The following is a 24,984-nucleotide window of genomic DNA, read 5'->3' as shown; positions in this document are numbered from 1 at the left end:
TGCTGATTAGACAGATAATGGACAATTCATTACAACATGTTTTTGATCTTTTGTCCTGATCAAATGTAGATTTGTTCAAAGGCTAACCAAAACACTCCATAATTATTCTGCTACTAAATTATAATTTGGAATGACAGCACATCTAAGAGAAAGACATGCTACATTCTGGGCAACATGCAAATAGAAAACAAAACACTGACTTATAAAGTAAGCAATATTTGTTTCCATGGGATCAGACATTTCTCTGATCACAAGCATTTCCCATTTTCAGGGGGAGTTCAGCCACCTATTTGAAAAAAATTGCTGGTCAACAAGAATGGCACTTACTCATTAAAAATATTTTATAGTATTTATACACCGTATTCAGAATTTGATCAAAAGAAGCAAATCTTTTGCTCTCCATAGCATACTGTTTGGATCAAAATGTATTTTCTATTACATAGTTAAACCATCTAGTCCAACAACCTACAGTTCACTGGGAGTTAAGTCTTGATAAATGGCTGAGTGCTCCAAGTTCCGTCAATGTGAACAAAGAGCTTTGATCTCTCATTTTTGTGGTGGTCTTTGTGATGTGTTGCATGTGCCCTACTGTATTAATAGCACTGATATGTCAAGATTTTTCTACTATGAAGATTGCCTGTAATATTCAAAAAAAGGTATAATTAACCGCTAGATTCAGAGAATTGAATAAAAGGAAGCCAGATATCTTAGTACCTGTTGACTAAGTATTTGTCAGGTTAAGTTTTCCATCACCATTCCCAGATTTTCTTATGCCATGGTTCTTAAACTTCTTGGAAAGGGAATTATGGACATATTCAATGCTTAATCTTCCTCTGCTTCCTGCAAAGCTGAGTCCCAAACTCCTCCTCTATACTTTGCCATTGATAAGCCTCTTGATCCACCTCAGAATTCTCTGCTTGTTTCAATTTTAACAGAGTCCCAGGGACTGAAGCGCTTTCCCCCATATTTAGTTTTCAGATACTAACATTCTTGCTTTGCTAGATAAAAATGAATTTAAAATGGAAAGCCTCATTTAGATCAAGCTTTCTTTAATTCTCTGTCTTCCCTATTTCTCTTCTCTGCTTCAAAGTAGCCGCTGAAAAATCTTGAAAGACTTGAATTTTTTCTCCTTGGAGAAAAGGTTTTTTTTTTGTGCTTTTGCCGTTCTCATAAGAGACACTTTCTGCTGATAATTAATAAGATGCAGCACTATGTCTTGGGGGCAGAGAAGATGGGGTTCTGTGTATTGTCAATTACTACTTCTGAGGCTTTCAAAAATAGTTTACCAACGCAGTAAAGAGATTGTTAAAATGATCTAATCTGATCTGCATAAGCAGGGCATAGAATTACAGTCAGTGGAGGAAAAACATTTTTTTCTATGTTCTAAGGGCTCCCTCCCCATCCCATAGTCTAATATAGTGGTTCTCAACCAGGGCTACGCATACTCCCTGGGGGTACGCAGAGGTCTTCCAGGGGGTACATCAACTCTTCTAGATATTTGCCTAGTTTGACAATAGGCTACATATACAGCATTAGCAAAGTCAGTACAAACTAAAATTTCACATAGACACTTATTTATACTGCTCTATACACTATACATGAAATGTAAGTACAATATTCAAATTGATTTATAATTATATGGTAAAGATTAGAAAGGAAGCAATTTTTCAGTAACAGTGTGCTGTGACACTTTAGTATTTTTATGTCTGATCTTGTAAGCAAGTAGTTTTTAAGTGAGGTTTAACTTGGGGTATGCAAGACAAATCAGACTCCTGAAAGGGGTACAGTAGTCTGGAAAGGTTGAGAGCCACTGGAACAATATGACTTCCCTTAGCACCTCATCCCCTGCTCCACCAAACACTGAAATTATATCTGTACCCTCTATTCTCAATAACACCTAGTTTAAAGAGTCAACGCTTGCTCTGACTTTTCTAGGTGTTTGATCTTAGGACCTGAAGGTTCAGGACTGCAACAGAAGTCTCCCCCAATTCCAACCTCCACAATACTCATAGCCATCTCAAAGAATTGCAGTAAAAGCTAGGATAATGGCAAAATAAGGCAGAGACTTTAAAAAGCTGCTTTGTTTGCAGTTCTGGAGGGAAGTTCTGGTTGGAAAGCAATTCTTTCTGTTCATGTTCCTATACTGTGCTCATCACCGTGGTATCTGAGTGCCTTCCAGTAATGCATTAACTAAGCAATATAACTAACATTTGTCATGTATTTGTTCTCTTTCCTTCTCCCTAGGAGGAGTGTGTGCATTGGAGTGTCTTATATTGGTAGGTGTGGTTTTAGGTTTTTTTTGGATGGTTAAATCACAGTGCCCTCCGACCCGTCTGGTGATACTGTGTATTATTTGTTTTGCATTAGCACCAGGAACCCATTGTGCTAGGCACTGAACAAACAGAGTTTGTAATCTGCCTTTACCATTTGCACAGAAAGAGACACAGCCAACCAGCATGGACTGGAGAAAGAGGTCAGGAACCAGAAAGAATAACACTGTTTGAACTCTTTTTCTTTTGGTGCTACTGACCTCTGTTTTGTTAACTTTATAATATCCTGTGGTGTATTTACCACAAGGAGCACTGGATAAATGAGTTTAAACATTCCAAAGTGTATTTGGTCTTTGAAGAAGGATGGGAACAATGCACTCAAAAATCTAAACAAGTATGTTTTTATTCAGTTTTAGGCTCACGCAGTTCTAAACAGTAAACCTAATTAACAATACATCCACGGTACCAAAGAATGTAGCTCTGGTATCAGTAGAAATGTCTACTGTTCAAGGCACTGATATTGGTAAGAAAAAGTTACATTATGTTGGTTACACCTATATCAACATTCTTTTAAACCACTATGAATGTGAGCACTGTTCAAATGCTTAAAAATCCACAAGCTACGTTCACAAAAGGTGCATACTTCTCAGTGATTACCGAATTACTTCCCCATTTAGACTTGGAGTAAGTATTGCATTACTTTGGAACTGAAACAAGTGCTGAACTACAGAAAATATTGTAAGATGTGTACAAATAAACAATTTCAGTAATATGGCTTTAAGACCCTGCATTTGGTTACAACATAGCAAGCAAAGTTAGATAACAGCATATATACACGATATGCTGTTGTCTTAAAAGGAAAAAATCCTTTACTGTATAAAAATTAGTTTAGAACATACTAAAGCCAGATTTTATTCAAATATCTTTACAAAACTGAATTATACATAGAAAACAAACAAAGTCAAATATGCAGCACTCTTTACATGTTAATATTATATGCATTATATTACTTAGTTGTATTTTTTTACTATGTATACTGCAGATGATATAAATTGTGGATGTTACAAACTAATTTTTAGCTTGGCACTTAGACACTATGGTGATATGCACATTATAAATATCTAAACATTAGATTTTCAAAATTCCTTAAGAGACAAACATTTATATTTGCCAAAGATAGAAACTGTCACCTAGGTTTTTTTTAATGAATCATGGCAACATCTTGTAATCAGTTTAAGAATCCCAGACCTTCCTTTGGATCTGTCCCATGCATCCGCAACATCTCTATTTAGAAACTATACAAAGCACAGTACATGATATTTTCCTTCCAGACCACTGTTTGTTAGAACAGTCACACCTCCCTACCCTTTCATTACCTAAGGCCTGATTCTGACTGATTTCAAGAACCCAGAAGTTCCTCTGAAGTCATTGGGAAGTGTAGGTATTCAGTACCTTTTAGAATTAGGCCCCTAAATATAGAACTTAGGCCACTATTAAACAGTGAAGAAAAGAGAAATGTGAATTGCTGGTGTTTGATAGAGAATTCCAAAAGGGAACACACACAAATACTGTATACAACGTTTAAAATGTTAAATACAATGGTCACAAGATTCAAAACTCAAGGTATTTCCAACAATAAATCCTCAAACCACACACACACACACACACACACACACACTCTCAAGCTGGTTCCCTCTTCCTTTTCTAGCAAGTGTAACACGTAATGGATTGAAACATTTAGGGTTCTATGCAATATGGCAGACAAGTAGTACAACACAACACCAAAACTACAGTACAGCCTGTCTCTCACTAATCTGCAGTACATTATTGAGATTTAAAATATTTTATATATTATAAATCTTCCCTAATACGTCTCTGTTTCTTTTCAGTAAATGAATCTTCCATCTTTGGTGCCAGCCATGTGAAATACACCTTCACGGGATCAATGTTCCAATGCTTGTGAAATGATATTGGAATTTGGTGAGCAAGGTAGTCCTTTGGATAGTCCATTGGTCTTGCCTAAGATGGGAGGATAAAACAAAAATGCTAGTTCTCACCGGTTTAAAAAATGTTTTAGAACAGTAAAGTGAATTTTGGATAAAGAATCATCACTAAATAGACTTCTCATCTCAAATGTTTTGACATCAGTAATATAGTATTACTGTAAAATATTCCATAATGATTGCAGTCATTTTTACATAGTACTATTAAACTGACTGGCTTGCATTAATCTATATTCATGTATCTGTCTTTTAAGGACTACAATCATCATGGTGTTTGAGTCCTACTACTCAGCTAGACAAGGTTATAACTAGGGTTGTCAAGTGATTAAAAAAATTAATTGCGCTGTTAATAATAGAATACCATTTATTTAAATATTTTGGGTGTTTTCTACATTTTCAAATATATTGATTTCAATTACAACACTATACAAAGTGTATAGTGTTCACTTTATATTTTTTATTACAAATATTTGCATTGTAAAAAACAAAAGAAATAGTATTTTTCAATTCACCTAATACAAGTATTGTAGTGCAATCTCTTTATCATGAAAGTTGAACGTGCAAATGTAGAATTATGTACAAAAAATAACTGCATTCAAAATAAAACAATGGAAAACTTTAGAGCCTATGAGTACACTCAGTCCTACTTCTTGTTCAGCCAATTGCTCAGACAAACAAGTTTGTTTACATTTGCAGCAGATAATGCTGCCTGCTTCTTGTTTACAATGTCACCTGAAAGTGAGAACAGGCATTTGTGTAGCACTGTTGTAGCCAGTGTCACAAGATATTTACATGCCAGATGCACTGAAGATTCCTATGTCCCTTCATGCTTCAACCACTATTCCAGAGGACATGTGTCCATGCTGATGACTGGTTTTGCTCAATAACAATCCAAAGAAGTGCAGACCGATGCATGTTCATTTTTATCATCTAAGTGAGGTGCCTCCAGCAGAAGGCTGATTTTCTTTTTTGGTGGTTCATGTTCTGTAGTTTCCACATTGGAGTGTTGCTTTTTTAAGACTTCTGAGATACTGCTCCACACCCCATCCCTCTCAGATTTTGGAAGGCACTTCAGATTCTTAAACCTTGGGTCGAATGCTTTAGCTATCTTTAAAAATCTCACACTGGTGAGATTTGCATTTTGCAAATGCATCTTTGCATTTTGTCAGATCTGTGGTGAAAGTGTTCTTAAAACGAACAACATGTGCTGGGGCATCATCCAAGATTGCTAGAACATGAAATATACGGCAGAATGCGGATAAAATGGAGCAGGAGACATACAAGTCTCCCCCAAGGAGTTCAGTCACATTTAATTAACGCATTATTTTTTTAACAAGTGTTATCAGCATGGAAGCATGTCCTCTGGAATGGTGGCCGAAGCATGTAGGGGCATATGAATGTTTAGCATATCTGGAACGTAAATATCTTGCAAAGCCGGCTCCAAAATTGCCTTTTTCTCACTTTCAGCTGACACTGTAAATAAGAAGTGGGCAGCATTAGCTCCTGTAAATGTAAACAAACTTGTTTATCTTAGCAACTGGCTGAACAAGAAGTAGGACTGAGTGGACTTGTAGGCTCAAAAGTTTTATATTGTTTTTGGGGATGCAGTTATGTAACAAAAAATAGATATATTTGTAAATTGCACTTTCACAATAAAGAGATTACACTACAGTACTTGTATGAGGTGAATTCAAAAATACTATTTCTTTTGTTTATCATTTTTACAGTGCAAATATTTGTAATAAAAAATAATAATAGACCTCTGGACACTTTGTATTCTGTGTTGTAATTGAAATCAACATATTTGAAAATGTAGAAAAACATCCAAAAATATTTAATACATTTCAATTGTTTAAAGTGTGACTAAAATTGCGATTAATTTTTTTGAACTAATCACGTGTTAACTGCAATTAATCAACGGCCCTTGTTATAACATGTAAAAGTAGAGGGAAACAGCTAGAATATTTTCACAAATGTTTGTATTATGTTTTCAATTACATTTTTCATGTTGTACCAAGCTGCAAAAGTTTAAAGTAATATAGAATGAACTCATAGTCAGTTTGTTTGTTTTGAGGGGACCTGCCAGTTTAGAAATTATCATATTGAAATTATTTCATGACTATCTGATTTCAGTCTTTGCCAAGTTGCGAATATGACAGACATGGAAATGAGGGATAATCTTAACTGGCCAGGCACACCAAAAACAAATAAAACTTAGTGAAAAAATCCATGCCAAGTACTTTTTCTAGTTGTTTTCTTTATTCACAACTCAACTCCAGACCTTCTTATCCCAGATAATCCCAAAACTAGCATTTAACTTTTTATAGCTTTATTTTAACGGTTGCTAGAACCTAATTGCTCTCAATATATATATACATACACACACACACGTACGTTGCCTAACACATTCCACCACAAAAGATTCTTACAACCCTTTTTTGAGAAGCTTTTATGTTGATGCAGCACACCTTTGAATTGGGGCAGGAGGAAAACCCTTGGGCTAGAGAAGTCTCTTTTCTTTTGTCCTATGAAATTCCATTTAAGTTTTGCTGAGAGAGAGATTTTTGAAAATTGTCATTTCTCTTCTCTCACTTGCGTTTCCTCAGGAAATTTTTGACAGAATGCCAAAATAATAACTAAAGACAAGCATTCTGAAGTGCTGCTACAACTGCTGCAATACTGATTTTTAAATGCTTTGGAGCCGCAGGAGCAGCTGCGGGACGTGGGGCAGCAAGAGGAATGCTGAGGCAGGCTCTGGCCCCAGCAACCCACATCCCCACTGTGGGGGCACCACATAACAAGAGCTCCCTCGGGTCCTTCCTGGGAGGAAAGGGAAAGACAGTCTGAGCTCTCAACAACAATCCCCTCAAGCATATTCTTCTTCTTTAGGATCACAGTTTTTCCTATCAAATGGTTGAAGTCTGTGCTGCAGGCTGAAGGGTCAGGGTTCAAATGCTGCTGCTGATGCATGATTTTGTGTCTGTATGGGAGGTGTTATTACAATTGTACATAATATATTTATTTTCACATTCTTCCTTTTAAGAAAAACATAGGAAACTACATTAAAAATGTTAAGAAAAGGTTGCAAAGGTTGTAAAGACCAACACTTTAAAGTTAAGAAATGCCGCATTTGTGGTTGCCTGTGTAATCTCAAATCTTCTCCCTTGCAAATAAGCATTATGATACAGTGTTTAAGTACATTATTATATAAAGTTTTTTAACAGGACTCCCATCTCATCCAAGGCTTTATCTTGCACCCATTTATTTTCTGTACAGGATCAGGGTTTCAGTGCATAGCATGGATGCACAAAGAGGTAGAATTAAGGTTATATGGGCAACCATAAATCTGGCATTTCCTAATTTTTAGCATTTGACTTTGCACTAAAGTCCAAAATAGTTTTCTTTTAATATAGGTTTTTCAGTATGTACTATAATTTAAAAAATGTTGAAAGTCAATCTTACCTCCAACATCACTATGTGGTCACATCAGATGAAATTGCTGTGTTTTTTATTTTGTTTGGTTATTATTTTGTGATCCTGTAACTTGTTTTTTGTATACATTTTTGTTCAACAGTCCATCTATGGGCACAGGGTTTGCCTGCATGGAATAACCTGCAGGATCTATTGGTTATAGCTATTGGCTATGGCTGTGTGGTATGTTTACCATAAGGGACAGTTTGCATGGCATACGTTGATATCTCTCATTCTTGTCTCAACACCCAACCTAGTCACAAATTTCTGTGATCTGGCCCAAAATTATTTACCATAGTAGCATTCCCTCATATGATCCCTTACATACATGCCAATATATAGACCAAAACACTGTGCACTCTTATTTCAGTGCAGGACCACATTGTGTTTCTTTGTGTAAAAAAGGACATTGCATATCTGGGCCTCTAACGTTCACAACAAATCTAGTAAAATTAAATAAAAATATTTTAATTTTTTTAAACAAACACACAATTTGATCCTGCACTGAAATAAGTGCATATAGTGTTTGTTTGAACATTGGCACATATATAGGATCAAACAAAGGACTGCTATTAGGGTAAGTAATTTTGGGCCAAATGACAGAAACTTGTTTTAAAATTGGGGAGGAAACATTTTATAATATGTCCCTATTTTATGCATTGCTTGGATTCTACGAAGAGAAACCTAAGGTTAGGGTCATTCTTTTTGCTCCAGTTCTAAATGCTGGATGCCAGAACTGTCAATGTGGCAGGCTAATAAGTCCAAGACGCTACCACCATACAGAGTAATTGTGAAAATGTGAGGCTCTTATGATGAAAAAGATAATTGATTCCAGAAGATATTACTCCTTTGCCAGATATCTTCACATTGTTACCCTTTGTCAGCTACATTCAAGGAGACAGAATCAAAACCAACCCAAATGTGGCCGACTTCTCAGTGCAACAGAAGTATTCACTTTTGTTTGTTAAAAAAAACTTTGGGGGGGAGAGGTAGATATACTGGAGGGTAGGGATAGGGTCCAGAGTGACCTAGACAAATTGGAGGATTGGGCCAAAAGAAATCTGATGAAGTTCAACAAGGAAAAGTGCAGAGTCCTGCACTTAGGAAGGAAGAATCCCATGTACCGCTACAGGCTGGGGACCGACTGGCTAAGCAGCAGTTCTGTAGAAAAGGACCTGGGGATTACAGTGGATGAGAAGCTGGATAGGAGTCAGCAGTGTGCCCTTGTTGTCAAGAAGGCTAATGGCATGTAAGGCTGCTTTAATAGGAGCATCGCCAGCAGATCGAGGGAAGTGATTATTCCCCTCTATTCGGCACTGGTGAGGCTACATCTGGAGTATTGCCTCCAGTGTTGGGCCCCCCACTACAGAAAGGATGTGGACAAACTGGAGAGAGTCCAGTGGAGGGCAACAAAAATGATCAAGGGGCTGGGACACATGACTTATGAGGAGAGGCTGAGGGAACTGGGCTTGTTTAGTCTGCAGAAGAGAAGAGTGAAGCGGGATTTGATAGCAGCCTTCAACTATGTGAAAGGGGGTTCCAAAGAGGATGTAGCTCGGTTGTTCTCAGTGGTGGCAGATGACAGAACAAGGAGCAATGGTCTCAAATTGTAGTGGGGGAGGTCTATTAGGAAACACTATTTCACTGAATGTATCGGATGAAGTCAGCTGTAGCTCACGAAAGCTTATACTCAAATAAATTTGTCAGTCTCTAAGGTGCCACAAGTACTCCTTTTCTTTTTACTATTTCACTAGGAGGGTGGTGAAGCACTGGAATGGGTTACCTAGGGAGGTGGTGTCTCCATCCTTAAAGGTTTTTAAGGCCCAGTTTGACAAAGCCTTGGCCAACTTGGTGGGATGATTTAGTTGGTGTTGGTCCTGCTTTGAACTGTGGGTTGGACTAGACCTTCTGAGGTCTCTTCCAACCCTAATCTTCTGTGATTATATGATTTTCCCTACAAGAATTCAAAGGAATATGAGCAAAGCATTTATGTAAAACAGGTTTCAATTGCAGTTGTTCCGATTAAACTATTTAAATTTGTCCTTTGCAATTAGATTTATACTAAAGAGGATTTCAGTAAAAATGTATATAAACTCCCAAAATAAGATTTTATTCTCTCTCAACACTTTAGTGTCTTGCTGACAAAGAAATAAGTAATGTAAAAATGTTTTTCTTTTTCTACAGTAACAAACTTAAGAAAAAAGGAGAACAGCATATTAAGGAAGCTAAGCTAAAAATTGATTTACAAGCTACTGTATGCTTTCATTACTGATGGATGCATTAATAAATGCTCCATAGTGCTTTCATGCCATACTTTGTATATTCCGTTCCTACAATCAGGTAATACAATTTGACATTAACAAAATCCTGTTCTTGGGATTTTCTTCTTTGATATTTAAGTTACTGAAATGCTTATTTAAAAAACAAAACAACCACTGAAGAGCCAAGAGGGAGTCTAATACCTTGAGGCACTTTGAAAATCTCAGCATTGGAGAATATCTATGGATTTGATGACCTTAAGAAATTTATTTTGACATAGACAATTATTGAACTACTCTCACTTGAGCCTGGCAAAAAACCCTCTTTCAGTAGTTTTACTTTGAAATTTATATAAACCCTCTGCTGTTTTGATAAGGAACAAATCTGCTTTAACTGCATCTGTATTAATTACAACGTTCTTTATATTTCAGATTACTTTAGATAACTCTGACTTAAAATGTATGACTCTGTATATCATCATAGATGCTTATATACTACTCTCCTGATTGTGCTTTCTCTATTTGATCCTTTATATCATGCTCTGGGGACTCAATTACTGTATACAATTATCACCAACCGTGCTAGTTAGATATTTTTTACAGTGCCCAAATGCTAAGCCAGAGGTGGTGCCTGAAGCCTACCTAGGGAGCAAGAGGAGTTTAAGAGCATATGAGCCAAGCATGTGGGTCTAAACATAGCAGCCTGTTGTGTGTCCAGCCTGATCATCAATTTGCAATCTGCCCGAGAGTAAAGGGCAGAGTTGTTGCAGGCAGGAACCCAAGAGGGAGTCTGTAACTCAAGGAGTCACAATCTATTGCCCCTCCTCCCTGCTACTCCTGTGAGGAAGTAAACTGTGATGGGTCAGTCTATCTATACTTGTTGCAGCATATACTCCCCATGCCCTTGCATACCTAGACTGCTGGGCACACTGAGACAAGGCTCCACTGCTCCTTCACCCATCTGTGTGAGTGGAGACTGCTGCAGCTCTGTGGAGACTGTTTATCCACATATGCAGCAATCAGTGGTACAGCACACTTGCGCTAAGAAGGAAAACAGCACTTTATGCCTCCTTACTTGTTGCCCGAGCATACAGAATAAGACACAATCTGACCCTATATAATTAAAGATATATTTACAACTTATTTAAAAAATATAGTACAGGTAGCCATTAATTTTAGGAAATAAAAAATGATAATCATTCATATTTTGCTTGCTCTATCATCGGAATCAAATGTCTGATGATGGAAAAAGGTATTTTTACCAATTTTTTTATTGGTATGTATTAATCTAAAAAGATGATTTCCTGGCAAAAAGTCACATCGCAGATCTACAAGGAATCAAAATCATTAATTGATCTGTTAGGAAAGTTGACAAAATGTCCAGGAGGTAAGCGGTCTTAAAAAGCATTGTGAACTTTGCAATTTTTTTGATATTAGCCTTCTGAAAAAATATCTGAATAGGTTTATAAAATAAAGGTGATATGAAATAATGTAACAAATGAGGATGGATTCCAATTTTGCTAAATTTTATAAATTAAATAAACTAGAAAAAATGGTTAGGTACACCGATGACAAAACAAGGAATTAAATTTTCTGGAGACTTTAAATCTGTGAATCAGATGGGAGTCTTGGGTACTCTCCCCTCAAAAACATTTCCAAAATATGTACAATTTGGATCCTTTTAAACAGCATATCTTCTCCTATGCCCATACCACATGACCTTCTCCCCCTTTTTACTTTTGCTTGCTCTTGTGCCGGCTGGTTTTTACAGTTCTTTGCTAGTGAAAACAATTTTTGCCACTCTAATTCCTCAACTTTTAAGACTTTCCCGTAGCAAATATAGACAGGATGAGACTACTGTTAGAGTTTGTAAATATTCATGTATCTGGGGGTTTTCTATAGGACCCATCACTGCAGTATTTAAGGGCCAGATTTTTAAAGGTAGTTAGGTGCCTAAAGAGGCAGACAGACACAGAATAGTATTTTCAAAAGCACTTCCAATCAGACTTAGGCACTTCATCATTTTAGAAAATCCCACTAGGTGCCTAACTAGCTAAATTTAGTCCTAAATCCTTGTCATTGCCAGGGAAGTAGGACTGAGACACCTCTGTAGCACTATTAAAATGGATATTTGCCCACATTTTACATTTTTTAAAATCTACTTTATCTGTTTTATCAGACTTTCTCTGGGTGGAAGGGGTGAGCGAGGCGGGGGTTGTAGTGGGAATGTCTGAGATTGAGACAGTTTAAAATTATTGGTATGGTCCAATTTATATGGGATTTTAAGGAGTTGGGTGCACTTTAAATGAATAAGTTAAATAAATATCAATTTTCAATACTTGTAAAAATGTGTCTCTCACCTGATGGAAAAGTGGACAATGTGTTATGGGGATTCCTAAACCACTGAAACACATTCCAAGGACCATATCGTCTGGAGCATCATTGCTGTAACACTGGCATTTACTAGCAAGTAGTTTTTGGATTGCTTCTCTGCTGAAAACCATCCTAAACAATAAAAGCAAACAGAAAGTATGAGACACTCATTAGCAATATAGTTGAATAACTGTATTCCATTTCCATTTATTAAGTCTTGCTCAGTGGAATAAAATCACAACATGGAATGTAGTCCACTGGTGTACAGTATTTGGGAAACTGAAAGATGTGAGAAGACAGCATTCAGGCTTGAATTCTTAATGAGGATTTTTCTGAGACATATTTATTCTAAATAGTAAGATCAAATTATGATGTGATTTATTTAATTACACAAAATCTTAATTACCCAACATTTTACTTGCTAGTGATCCTTACTTGTCCCTTACCTCCACACATTATTTCTTGATGCAGGGTGAGGGGAGAACTCCGTTTGGAGGAATGGCGAGTATACATAGGACATATAGAGTATTCAGAAATCCTGTACTTACATAATTTAGTCTTTTGTTTGAAGCTGTGTGTGTTTTTATATGAACTAAATACTCATCTCTTTTTCCCTCCTCTAAAACGATCTAATAATAATGCAATTATAAAAAGTATTTAATGAAGTATCCTTAAATGGCAGCTGCTGTGTAGACTCTGGTACATCCAATACAAAATTCAAGGAATAAGTTTTGAATATTGTCAGGATCACTGTTGTTAAAGGCTTTAGAAACAGCAGTGCCAATTTAAGGTCAATCTGGCAGGCAAACAGGAAAAAGAATAGAGCACAGGCAAAATATAATCATGACCAGTCATGTTGCTGTATTCTGATCAAGCTGCAGGCAAAGGAGCAACTACATTGAGAACCTTGAAAAAAGGGAGTTAAAATAACCATGCCTTGTGACTGGAATAGCATGTGTTGCTGTTGAAAAGTTGTCATAGAAGAATAAAGTAAATAGTATAAAGTTAGCAAATTTAAAAACCCACTCACTACTTGATAACAGAAAGGGCATGGTCAAAGTGATACAAGATCTTTAACTTTACTCACTACCTCCCAAGAAACATCCTCAACAATAAACAGGGATATGAAGTGAGCTATCTTATATACATATCTTCACAGACCTGAGTATCAGAAAGCTCTGATGCTTCTCGAAGGTACAGAAAAACAATATTGCAGAACAAACAATAGAAAATATAAAAAAAATCTGTTGGCAATTGGCAAGCACTCCAGCGTCAAAAGATGGTTTCTTAAGAAAGGGGTAAACTCTGCATAATTAAGAATGAAAGGCATATTCCCACACTATGCAAGACAATGAAAATGCCAGCCAGTTGGTATTATTTATTTATGGACACATGAACAGTTTACTGAGTTAGTATAATATTTATTTTTTTCCTGGAGAATACCAATTTTATGTGTTTTAAGGGCATTCAGAGCATGGGACTGAATAATGGATCAAAATAGAATAATGGATCTACAACTATCCAACAAACAAAATGGACAGAGATCAGAACCACAGGTGATGGGTCTCACTAATGTTATTTGGGTCAACCTAGAAGGTAATGGATATATTACAAATCATTCACCAGATCCACTGGGAAACTATAGTTCTCAACCATAAGGACTAGACAATCTATCTGCAGTGATCTCTCTACATGAGAAACTATCTTCCATTGGTACCAACACTAAAGAACTCGCTCACCTACCTCTTCAGAACATGAGTTAAAAAAACAAAAGGGAGACAATCACTTTCACTCACACCCTAGACAAACAAAGAGGGAGAGGGATGCTCCCTCAACAAAGGCAATAACTGTGTTCCAAGGCCCCCCCCTCCTTTTACTGCCACTACATTATATCATGTTTCAGAGTAACAGCCGTGTTAGTCTGTATTCGCGAAAAGAAAAGGAGTACTTGGGGCACCTTAGAGACTAATGAATTTATTTGAGCATAAGCTTTTGTGAGCTACAGCTCACTTCATCGGATGCATACTGTGGAAAGTATAGAAGATCTTTTTATACACACAAATCATGAAAAAATGGGTGTTTACCCCTACAAAAGGTTTTCTCTCCCCCCACCCCACTCTCCTGCTGCTAATAGCTTATCAAAAGGGATCACTCTCCTTACAATGTGTATGATAATCAAGGTGGGCCATTTCCAGCACAAATCCAGGGTTTAACAAGAACGTCTGGGGGGGGGGGGGAGGGGGGGTAGAAAAAACAAGGGGAAATAGGTTATTTCCCCTTGTTTTTTCCTACCCCCCCGCCCCCTCCTCAGACTTTCTTGTTAAACCCTGGATTTGTGCTGGAAATGGCCCACCTTGATTATCATACACATTGTAAGGAGAGTGATCACTTTAGATAAGCTATTACCAACAGGAGAGTGGGTTTGGGGCGGGGAGGGGAGGTTGAGAGAAAACCTGGATTTGTGCTGGAAATGGCCCAACTTGATTATCATACACATTGTAAGGAGAGTGATCACTTTAGATAAGCTATTACCAGCAGAAGAGTGGGGTGGGCGGAGAGAAAACCTTTCGTAGGGGTAAACACCCATTTTTTCATGGTTTGTGTGTATAAAAAGATCTTCTATACTTTCCACAGTATGCATCCGATGAAGTGAGCTGTAGCTCACGAAAGCTTATGCTCAAATAAATTGGTTAGTCTCTAAGGTGCCACAAGTACTCCTTTTCTTTTTACATTATATCATGTGATAAAACAACATTATTCTTGTCACCTCTTTGTTATCTCTAATATTCCAAAACATTTGCATTGGAGGAGTGAGTGGTTTAGTCAGCTCTCAGTAGGATTTGAAATAAAGTAAGTTACCCTCCTCCGCCAGTGATATAACTATATCCTCCTGTTCCCAATCCGTAGCCATAACGCTCTCCAAGAAACACTGGTTCATTTGGGTCATAGCAGCTGAGTAATTTCCGGAGCCTAAAGATACTAAAATGAGAGTCCATTTTATTAAAAATATATGAAATCAGATATAGACAGGCAATCTGAACTTGGTAATGGAAGTTTAAAGCTAATTAGGCCATTTCCTTTGAAAAATAATTCATAATACTTCAAATGATTAACTAGATTGTTCATGAAACATTTATCAAAAGAAACAATTAGTTCTGCAGCAACACTGAGTCTTCAATTTTAAAGTATACTTGGATTTTTCCAGACTACACTGAAAGAAGGGTGGAGAGGCAGAATTTTCGAAGACTGAAAGGCTAACAGAGTACTGCAGTGATCTGTACCAAAATTGGCCTTATTTTTATTATTGTTATTTATATGACAGTAACAACAAGAGTCCTAAGTAGGATCAGGATCCCAAAGCAAAGACAGTCCTTGCTTGGGCCTCTTCATGCTACTCTAAAGTGATTTTACAGCTAAACTAACACAAATTGCAAAAAGGGTGCTCTAGCTCAGTGGTTCTCAACTCTTAGAATCATAGAATATCAGGGTTGGAAGGGACCTCAGGAGGTCATCTAGTCCAACCCCCAGCTCAAAGCAAGACCAATCCCCAATTTTTGCCCTGATCCGTAAATGGCTCCCTTAAGGATTGAACTCACAACCTTGGGTTTAGCAGGCTAATGCTCAAACCACTGAGCTATCCCTCTCTCCCTTTTCTTCCACACTACTTTACCCCTTTCAGGAGTCTGATTTGTCTTGTGTACCCCAAGTTTATCTCATTTACAAACTATTTGCTTGCAAAATCAGACATAGCAATACAAAAGTGTCACAGAACACTATTACTGAAAAATTGCTTACTTTCTCAGTTTGTTTGTACGATATTTTAGTTTGTACTGACTTCACTAGTGCTTTTTTATGTAGCCTGTTGTAAAACTAGGCAAATATCTAGATGAGCTGATGTGCCCCTTAGAAGACCTCTGTTTACCCCCCAGGGGTATGCAGACCCCTGGTTGAGAACCACTGCTCTAGTTCAACCACAAACTATGGACAGGAATCATTGCATGTGTGTACATATACAAACATTCCATATTTTTTTCTTTTAAAAAAAATAATCTGATCCTATTGTTTTAAAAGCTGTTCCCCTGACCTTTCAAATGGCAGATTCAATACCTTTATGCACAATGGGTAGCGCTTTGCTCCATATGTATGGTGTAAGGTACTATTAAACACTAAATAATCTGGTTCTAAACCTGTTTACTACTATTTTTCTTTTTAAACCTCTATTTCTACTTCTTTTTATAACCTCTATTTCCATACTTTATATGCAATATCTTTATACTTTTGAACTACTCCTTTATCTCTTAAAACTGGTTGTGATGTATCCCACAAAGTACTTAGAGAAAAGAGATACCTTTAACAGCTTCATAAATCATTTCAAAATTGCTATAAAGGCAGAATAATTACATCTGGATTTTGTAACTGAATTATTCATTCTCTAAACCAGAGTCGGAATCTCTCTTGTCAAATGATTTATCATCAACACAGGTAACAAACTGGAACACTTGTTAAAATTCTTACTTCACTATATCCTCCCCCAAAACATTAATGCAGTCTTTGGATAATAGCTTCATTGATCATAGTGTACTCATACCATATAGAATTAAGATTTCAATAGCTATCTATTAGCTATAATTAAATTCTCTTCCTTTTTTAATTCCCGTCCTTTCTTTTGTTCAGTCAAAAAGAATGAGGAATTATGTGATTTTTTTTTTACAGTAATCTCCAAAGTAATGAGCATCAGTTTTTGTGATCTGGTATGGAAAATATGCTGAGAAATTACTATAGTACAGATGATGGTAGGTGCTATCAAACTAGTTCCTTGCAATGTAAATGGGGTAAAAATTCAACTTTATTATGCAATCTAAGAGTCACTTAAATCAGTACCGTTAAAAACTAGCCATCTTTTGTTACAATTTTTCAGTCTAGTCCACTGTTTCCAGTCGGAAGGGTAAAATTATTATCGACATGTAATCTTCAGTTTACCAGGATACCAAATAATAAATCAACTCCTAACACTCGACTGATTTTTATTGGGGCTGTGACAAACTTATTTTTTCTGATTTTCAATTCTCATCACTAGGTTATAGCAATCTTGTTATTTTTATAATCCATATATTTCTCTTTCCTATACAGAGTCTGTAGAATGTCTCCTTTTCCTTGTATGGTAACTGGCAAATTCAGCTGTAACAAACTCATTACTTATAGTGAGCCCTTCGCAAATTCCTCTTTTGTCATATGATTTACCTTAAGAATGTTGTTGTTGTCTTGACCCATTTTTCCTCATGTTCAGGGGCCCATGATGCTGATATCTGATTACTTTGTCCTGTTCTCTTGTATCTCAGTGTCACAGAAGCAATGTAAGTTCATTTTCTATCTCAACAAGCGCCAATTGTTACAGATTCACCATCTTTCAACATGCTGATCTAATTTTCTGCTACATGTATCAAATCCAATTTTAATCAGAACTTTTGAGTCATGCTTCTTAATTGGTTCAATCTTATCCTGGATTTCTTTTTTTGAAATGTAATAGCTAAGGCTAAGATTTTGGTCATGGTTATTTTTACTAAAAGTCATGGATAGGTCACGGGCAATATACAAAAATTCACGGAAGCTGTGACCTTTCTGTGACTTTTCCTACTGCGGCTACATGGTTTCCCCCACCAATGTGGTAACTGGGAGCTGTGGGGTTCCCCCTGTGCCCGAGGCAGGGTGACCATATTTCCCAAAGAGAAAATGGGACACCCACAATCGCTCGCTCAAGGCGCCCCCCACGCAAGACTATTGCCCACTGCCGGAACCCTGAGGAGGGCCCCCTCTGGAGGCTGTTGCCTGTTGCTGGAACCGTGCAGGGGGCCTCACAAGGAGGCTCTTGCCTGTCACTGGAAGCCTCCCAGGGCCCTGCTGGCTGTCAGCTCCAGTCCCTCAGCCCCTGAGGCTGAAGCAGAGAATATCAGGGTGGCCTCTGGAAGTCACGGATTCCATGACTTCTGTGACTTCCATGACCTAAACATAGCCTTAGTAATAGCACACTGACCCTGCTACTTGCTAAGCTTCATTTAATTAGGCATGAACTGTCCAAAAGTTGGAATTTTTGGTTCATGGGAATTTTTGATATTTTGAAATCTGGTTTCAGTCTAATTTGAGAATTACACATGAACTGAGGAGTCTGAAACATTTTATTTGAAAACATTGTGTTTCTGAACAAAAAATGCTTCCTATGACCTTGGCAAATGCTGGGTGAAACAGACATTCTTGTCAGTTTCACTACTACCTACCACTGAACAGGAGAGGTGAAACTGACAATAATTGTATCAATTTTTCAATTTGTAGTTGCTGGACCTTCTAGGGTCTATAGCGCCTGGACAGACCCACTATGCAGATTGTCTTGAGCTGGGGCTTCAGAGCTTCCAGACTGCTGGATCAGCTGGCTCCCTAAACTCTCTGGGCAGTCCGTACCAGGACTTCCAGGCTCCTGACCCAAGGCACTGAACCTGGAAGCCCCTAGAGCCTGAGGCTCCTTCTATCAAGTTGGGAGCTAAGCCCTGTTAGAACCTGGGTCCCAGGACTTCTAGGCTCCCAGCTTCATGGTGGCCTGGAAGCCCTGAGACATGGTGGGATTGCCCCACAGCTGGAGATCCTGGAAGCACTGGGTTTTTTGGAGCAGGTCGCAGGGCAGGGCTGCTCCCGAGCTACAAACCCTGGAGTCCCTGGCTCTGGGGCAGTCCACTGACCCTAAAAGCCCAGGCTCCCCAGCAGCCCCAGGAAACCACACAAGGTTCTGATAGAAGCCTGCCTGTGGTTCAACATAAGGTTGTTAAACTCAAGGTGTTCTGCAAAACACTTTGGGTTCGACAATTCTATGTCCCCAATTCTACTTTGGGTTCGACAATTCGCCTTCTATGATGAGATTACTGGTTCTGTGGATGAAGGGAAAGCAGTGGATGTATTGTTTCTTGACTTTAGCAAAGCTTTTGACATGGTCTCCCACAGTATTCTTGTCAGCAAGTTAAAGAAGTACGGGCTGGATGAATGCACTATAAGGTGGGTAGAAAGTTGGCTAGATTGTCGGGCTCAACGGGTAGTGATCAATGGCTCCATGTCTAGTTGGCAGCCGGTGTCAAGTGGAGTGCCCCAGGGGTCGGTCCTGGGGCCGGTTTTGTTCAATATCTTCATAAATGATCTGGAGGATGGTGTGGATTGCACTCTCAGCAAATTTGTGGATGATACTAAACTGGGAGGAGTGGTAGATACGCTGGAGGGCAGGGATAGGATACAGAGGGACCTAGACAAATTGGAGGATTGGGCCAAAAGAAATCTGATGAGGTTCAGTAAGGATAAGTGCAGGGTCCTGCACTTAGGACGGAAGAACCCAATGCACAGCTACAGACTAGGGACCAAATGGCTAGGCAGCAGTTCTGCGGAAAAGGACCTAGGGGTGACAGTGGACGAGAAGCTGGATATGAGTCAGCAGTGTGCCCTTGTTGCCAAGAAGGCCAATGGCATTTTGGGATGTATAAGTAGGGGCATAGCGAGCAGATCGAGGGACGTGATCGTCCCCCTCTATTCGACATTGGTGAGGCCTCATCTGGAGTACTGTGTCCAGTTTTGGGCCCCACACTACAAGAAGGATGTGGATAAATTGGAGAGTCCAGCGAAGGGCAACAAAAATGATTAGGGGTCTGGAACACATGACTTATGAGGAGAGGCTGAGGGAACTGGGATTGTTTAGCCTGCAGAAGAGAAGAATGAGGGGGGATTTGACAGCTGCTTTCAACTACCTGAGAGGTGGTTCCAGAGAGGATGGTTCTAGACTATTCTCAGTGGTAGAAGAGGACAGGACAAAGAGTAATGGTCTCAAGTTGCAGTGGGGGAGGTTTAGGTTGGATATTAGGAAAAACTTTTTCACTAGGAGGGTGGTGAAACACTGGAATGCGTTACCTAGGGAGGTGGTAGAATCTCCTTCCTTAGAAGTTTTTAAGGTCAGGCTTGACAAAGCCTTGGCTGGGATGATTTAATTGGGGATTAGTCCTACTTGGAGCAGGGGGTTGGACTAGATGACCTCCTGAGGTCCCTTCCAACCCTGATATTCTATGAATTTGTATTTTTCGACGAAACAGGAAATTTAATTTATTCCTCATTCATCACTGTGGGATCACCATTACTCCATGTCAGTTCTTCAGCATTAATTTCCCTTCAAAATGTGTTGAATGTAAAGTAGTAAATGTGTATTTTTCCGCTTCTGCATGACTGTTCAAATTACCGACTTGATATTTCTTTGAAAGCAATAACAAAATATACTTTACTAATCTACTTTGAAAGAGACATACAGTAAACATTTCTAGGGCTTTTCTTTTTTAGAAAATTAGATTCTAGATTCGAACATGACAATTTCCTAACAAAGCCAAGCCCTAGACATAGGTATGGTTGGCTGTTAGGACTAAGCATGGGTTTGGAGCCCTTATCCTCTGGGATCTACTCCACATCAGGAAAATGCACTGTATTAGAAAATGTGTTAACTTAAAGTTAGTCACAACCAGCTAATGCCTTATATGCTCTTTTATCAACAGATTGCAACGTATGACTGTCACATTTTCAAAGTAGTGACAGATTATTATGTGTATAAATTATTTGTTATAGGAGATTTTATAAGAGTAAACTGTATTTTTAAAAGGAATCCAGGAATATATGGAGCAAAAGATAGTGCTCCTATTTATTGGAGTATAAATAAAAATAAATATTTCTAAAACTCTTATTAATACAAATTAAGAGCATTTCTGAAATACTGTAATTTGTACCTTATTAAGGTGTCATCATCCACAATGACTAACCATGGTGTTTTGGAAGAGCTGTGATTCAAAAATCTTTCCAAAATGGCAAAAGTCTTCCCACAATGACCTAAAAGGGGGAGGAATAAGAGAAAGGACGTATATTGTTTTTGAGAGAGAGAGTGCGTGTGTGTGTGTGTGTGTACAATTATTTATAAATTAAACTGAATGATACATTTTACTAGATAATACAGTATTGACCAAGGTGTTGAAACATGTTTTTGCAGATAATGGCAAACTGGCAAAGGAGCCAAGGATCCAAATTTCAATTTGTATTGTAGAGAGTGCTTTCAATTTGGATGTGATCCCCAAGAGGCTGCTTTCTATGATGCAATGTGGCCTACAGAGTAGGGCACTAGACTATGATTCCAGACATCTGGGTTCTATTCCCTAGTCTACCACTGGCCTGCTGGGGGATTTGTTTTAGATTTGTTTTTTTAAGACTTGAGTAGGCACAACCAACCAATGGAATAATCAAATGTATAGGCATTAACTCAGATTAAATCATGGCTCCTGATAGCTTCTTAGCAAAAGATTTAGAATTTAATACAAAGCAATGTTTTACAGCTGGTAAGTGAGATGTTCTTGATTAGAATCAAAATGGCAAGAGAAATAAAGTGTCATACAAGCTTAGTTAAAGCTAAAAATGTCTTCCAGGAAGATCAAACTGTAAACCACTAATACTCACTAAAAATCACTTGTGTTCAGGAGAGATATTTCAGAAGCATTTCAGAAGCAATTAACACTATGAATGTGTCTTGTAATAAATAAATAAGATTGAGGAATTATAGTTGGGATTTTTTTCAACAAAAACATTTTTTGACACACAGCAGAATATTTTTGGTTAAAAACTTCTCTTTTCTTTCCTCCTGGCATTGAGAACCTCTATTTATCTTTACTTGTTTTTTGAAGCCATTAACATAATAAAAATGGATTTACAGCAAATGTTTCCAGTTCTATGCTATCCAGTGAAGAGAAATGCCTTCTTTCACACACTTCACTTGGTGTAAGAAAATGAGAATGAACAAACCACTGAAGCCATAGTATTGAAGGCTTTTTTCTATTCAAGGGCACCCTAAATTATTACTTTAAACTACTATGTTACATGCTCAGAGAAAATACTGTTTGATTTTTCCATTTAGTTTTAATGTTTAAAAACACAGGTGTACTAGATGTAGGCACATATTACTTTCAGAGTAGCAGCCATGTTAGTCTGTATTCGCAAAAAGAAAAGGAGTACTAGTGGCACCTTAGAGACTAACCAATTGGTGCCACTAGTACTCCTTTTCTTTTTACATATTACTTTGAAACCATTTTGTAAGTGCTTCATGCTACAGCAACCAGTTGACATCATATAAGGTCTTCTGTTATGAATGTATCATTCTGACACTGCTACTGTAACAACCTTATTTGAGCATAAGCTTTCGTGAGCTGTATCTCACAAAAGCTTATGCTCAAATAAATTTGTTAGTCTCTAAGGTGCCACATGTACTCCTTTTCTTTTTGCGGATACAGATGAACACGGCTGCTACTCTGAAACCTTTAACAACCTTGTTCATCACAAGACTGATAGAATAGTGGTGGCAGAAGGAAACATTTCAACAGGCAGAAAACTGTCCACTCAGGCATTTGTACTGTGTCCACTTCCATAGTAGCTAGGCACCAAATCATAAGAAAATGATTCTGTCCAAAGGAACTGTATTCTCCCACCTTCTCTTGTTTTGTGTGGTTAGTAGGAAGAATTTTTAGTTTATTTTTACTTCCGGGGACTGTGTAACAAAAATGTAATACTTCAGCATAACTTACTATACACTGAATAGACATTTCACCTTGAAAACTTATCATACTCATACAATGAAACTTTCTGCAAAGATAATATTAGAAGCTTACCTCTTTCAGTATTAGGTACTCCTAAATCTATAGTAGGAATGGAGGTCTCTGCATAATCACTATAATATTCAACAACGGCAGCCTCACCTTCCCAGGTCTGCTTTACAATCGGTACTGCAAAATAATTAGTCATATTGAAACATAAGAATGGCCATACTAGGTCAGACCAATGGTCCATCTAGTCTAGTATCCTGTCTTCTGACAGTGGCCAATGCCAAGGTGCTTCAGAGAGAATGAACCAGGCAGTCATCAAGTGATCCATGCCCTGTTGTACACTTGCAGCATTTGGCAGTCGGAGGCTAACGACACTCGCAGCATGGGGTTGCATGCCTGACCTTCTTGCCTAATAGCCATTCATTGACCTATCCTCCATGAACTTACCTAATTCTTTTTTAAATCCAGTCATAATTTTGGCCTTCACAACATCCCCTGGCAATGAGTTCCACAGGTTTACTGTGCCGTGTGTGAAGAAGTCAGTCCTTTTTGTTTGTTTTAAATCTGCTGAATATTAATTTCATTGGATGACCACTTGTTCTTGTGTTATGTGAAGGAGGAAACAGCACTTCCTTATTCACTTTTTCCACACCATTCATGACTTTATAGACCTCTATCATATTCCCCCCAACTTAGTTGTCTCTTTTCCAAGCTGAAAAGTCCCTGTCTTTTTAATTTCTCCTCAGAGGAAAGCTGTTCCATATCTTTAATCATTTTTGTTGCCATTCTCTGTACCTTTTCCTATTCTAATATATTTTTTTGAGATGGGGCAACTAGAAGTGCACACAATATTCAAGGTGTGGGCATACCATAGATTTATATAGTGGCATTATGCTATTTACTATCTTATTTTCTATCCCTTTCCAAATGGTTCCTAACATTCTGTTAGCTTTTTTCACTGCAATGCACACTGAGTGGATGTTTTCAGAAAATTATCCATGATAATCCGCCAAGATCTTTCTTGACTGGTAACAGCTAATTTAGAAACATAAGTAGCTACTGTTTATTTAAATGGCTGTATTGACCAAATTAAAACAAACAAAGTGCTTTGCAGTGAGGCCAAAGGCAAAGTGGAAAAACACTGCTTGGAAAGTTTTAGTTACATACATTGCTTATGCTGCAAGTATAGCTCCACCTAAAAGGAATGGAATTATACTGAAAATTTGCAAAACTGAGCTCTCTCAAAACAGAGCTATTAACCAGGAATGTAAATAAAGAAATAAAAGAGATAACCTAATCGCGTCTTCCTAGACATTTCCTGATCTACTTACATATCTGGGGTTTCAAATGAGTAGTTTTTCTAGGTATGATACAGATGATTTTTCATACCTGGCCCAAAGCTTCTTACAGCATTGCTGCTCTGTTCCCCTCTCCCCAGGAGAACAACACAGACAGACAAAAGAGGAGTCTTGTTTCAATTTTAAAAAGTTCTAGCCTTCCCATTGGCTCTTTTGGCCAGATGCCCAGTCACTTCCTTTTACCTATACATAGCAGAGAGACTTTTTAACCCTTTACAGGTAAAACAAGTAGAGAACAGCTACTAAGAGGGATTTTATAGCTAGCTGGCTGGCTGGGTGTCCATAAAAGGGAGCTAGCCCCTCTCCCCTTCATTTACCACAAATGTTCAAAACAAAGATAAGAAACTGTTGCAAATCTCTGTCCTGATTATGTGCAGGGTTTGTGTAAAGAGTGTTAAATGTGTGTCTTACAAACTATGCCCCATCTACCAGGTACAGACCATTATGGGCATCACTTTGGCTTTGAAAACACGTCAAACAATATATATAAGAAAGATGTATTAGATTTAAAAAGAAAAGGAGTACTTGTGGCACCTTAGAGACTAACCAATTTATTTGAGCATGAGCTTTCGTGAGCTACAGCTCACTTCATCGGATGCATGCCG

At 37.9% G+C, this 24,984-nt stretch overlaps 1 protein-coding gene across 7 annotated transcripts in view; it reads right to left on the bottom strand.

Moving 5' to 3' along the window:
• The window catches only part of B3GLCT (beta 3-glucosyltransferase), a 145,822-nt gene that overhangs the window by 2,106 nt on the left and 118,732 nt on the right, over positions 1 to 24,984 (bottom strand). For 3 of the 7 annotated variants that reach the window (XM_048847022.2, XM_048847029.2, XM_048847037.2), the window contains 5 exons: positions 23,088 to 23,201; positions 21,168 to 21,267; positions 15,235 to 15,354; positions 12,363 to 12,507; positions 2,656 to 4,289 (listed from right to left, as the gene is read on the bottom strand). In XM_048847022.2, the coding sequence (XP_048702979.2) occupies positions 4,122 to 4,289; positions 12,363 to 12,507; positions 15,235 to 15,354; positions 21,168 to 21,267; positions 23,088 to 23,201 (647 nt within the window). In that variant the 3' untranslated portion in view covers positions 2,656 to 4,121. Of the gene's footprint in view, positions 1 to 2,655; positions 4,290 to 10,899; positions 11,044 to 12,362; positions 12,508 to 15,234; positions 15,355 to 21,167; positions 21,268 to 23,087; positions 23,202 to 24,984 lie in introns of those variants that run through there. The other 4 variants (XM_075127791.1, XM_048847064.2, XM_048847058.2 and 1 more) reach the window with 4 other exon arrangements.

This window comes from Caretta caretta, chromosome 1 (genome assembly GCF_965140235.1).
Source record: "Caretta caretta isolate rCarCar2 chromosome 1, rCarCar1.hap1, whole genome shotgun sequence".
In the NCBI taxonomy this organism is placed as follows: domain Eukaryota; kingdom Metazoa; phylum Chordata; order Testudines; family Cheloniidae; genus Caretta; species Caretta caretta.
Note: the sequence above shows the minus strand (reverse complement) of the source record. Positions and strands in the feature narration are given on the sequence as shown.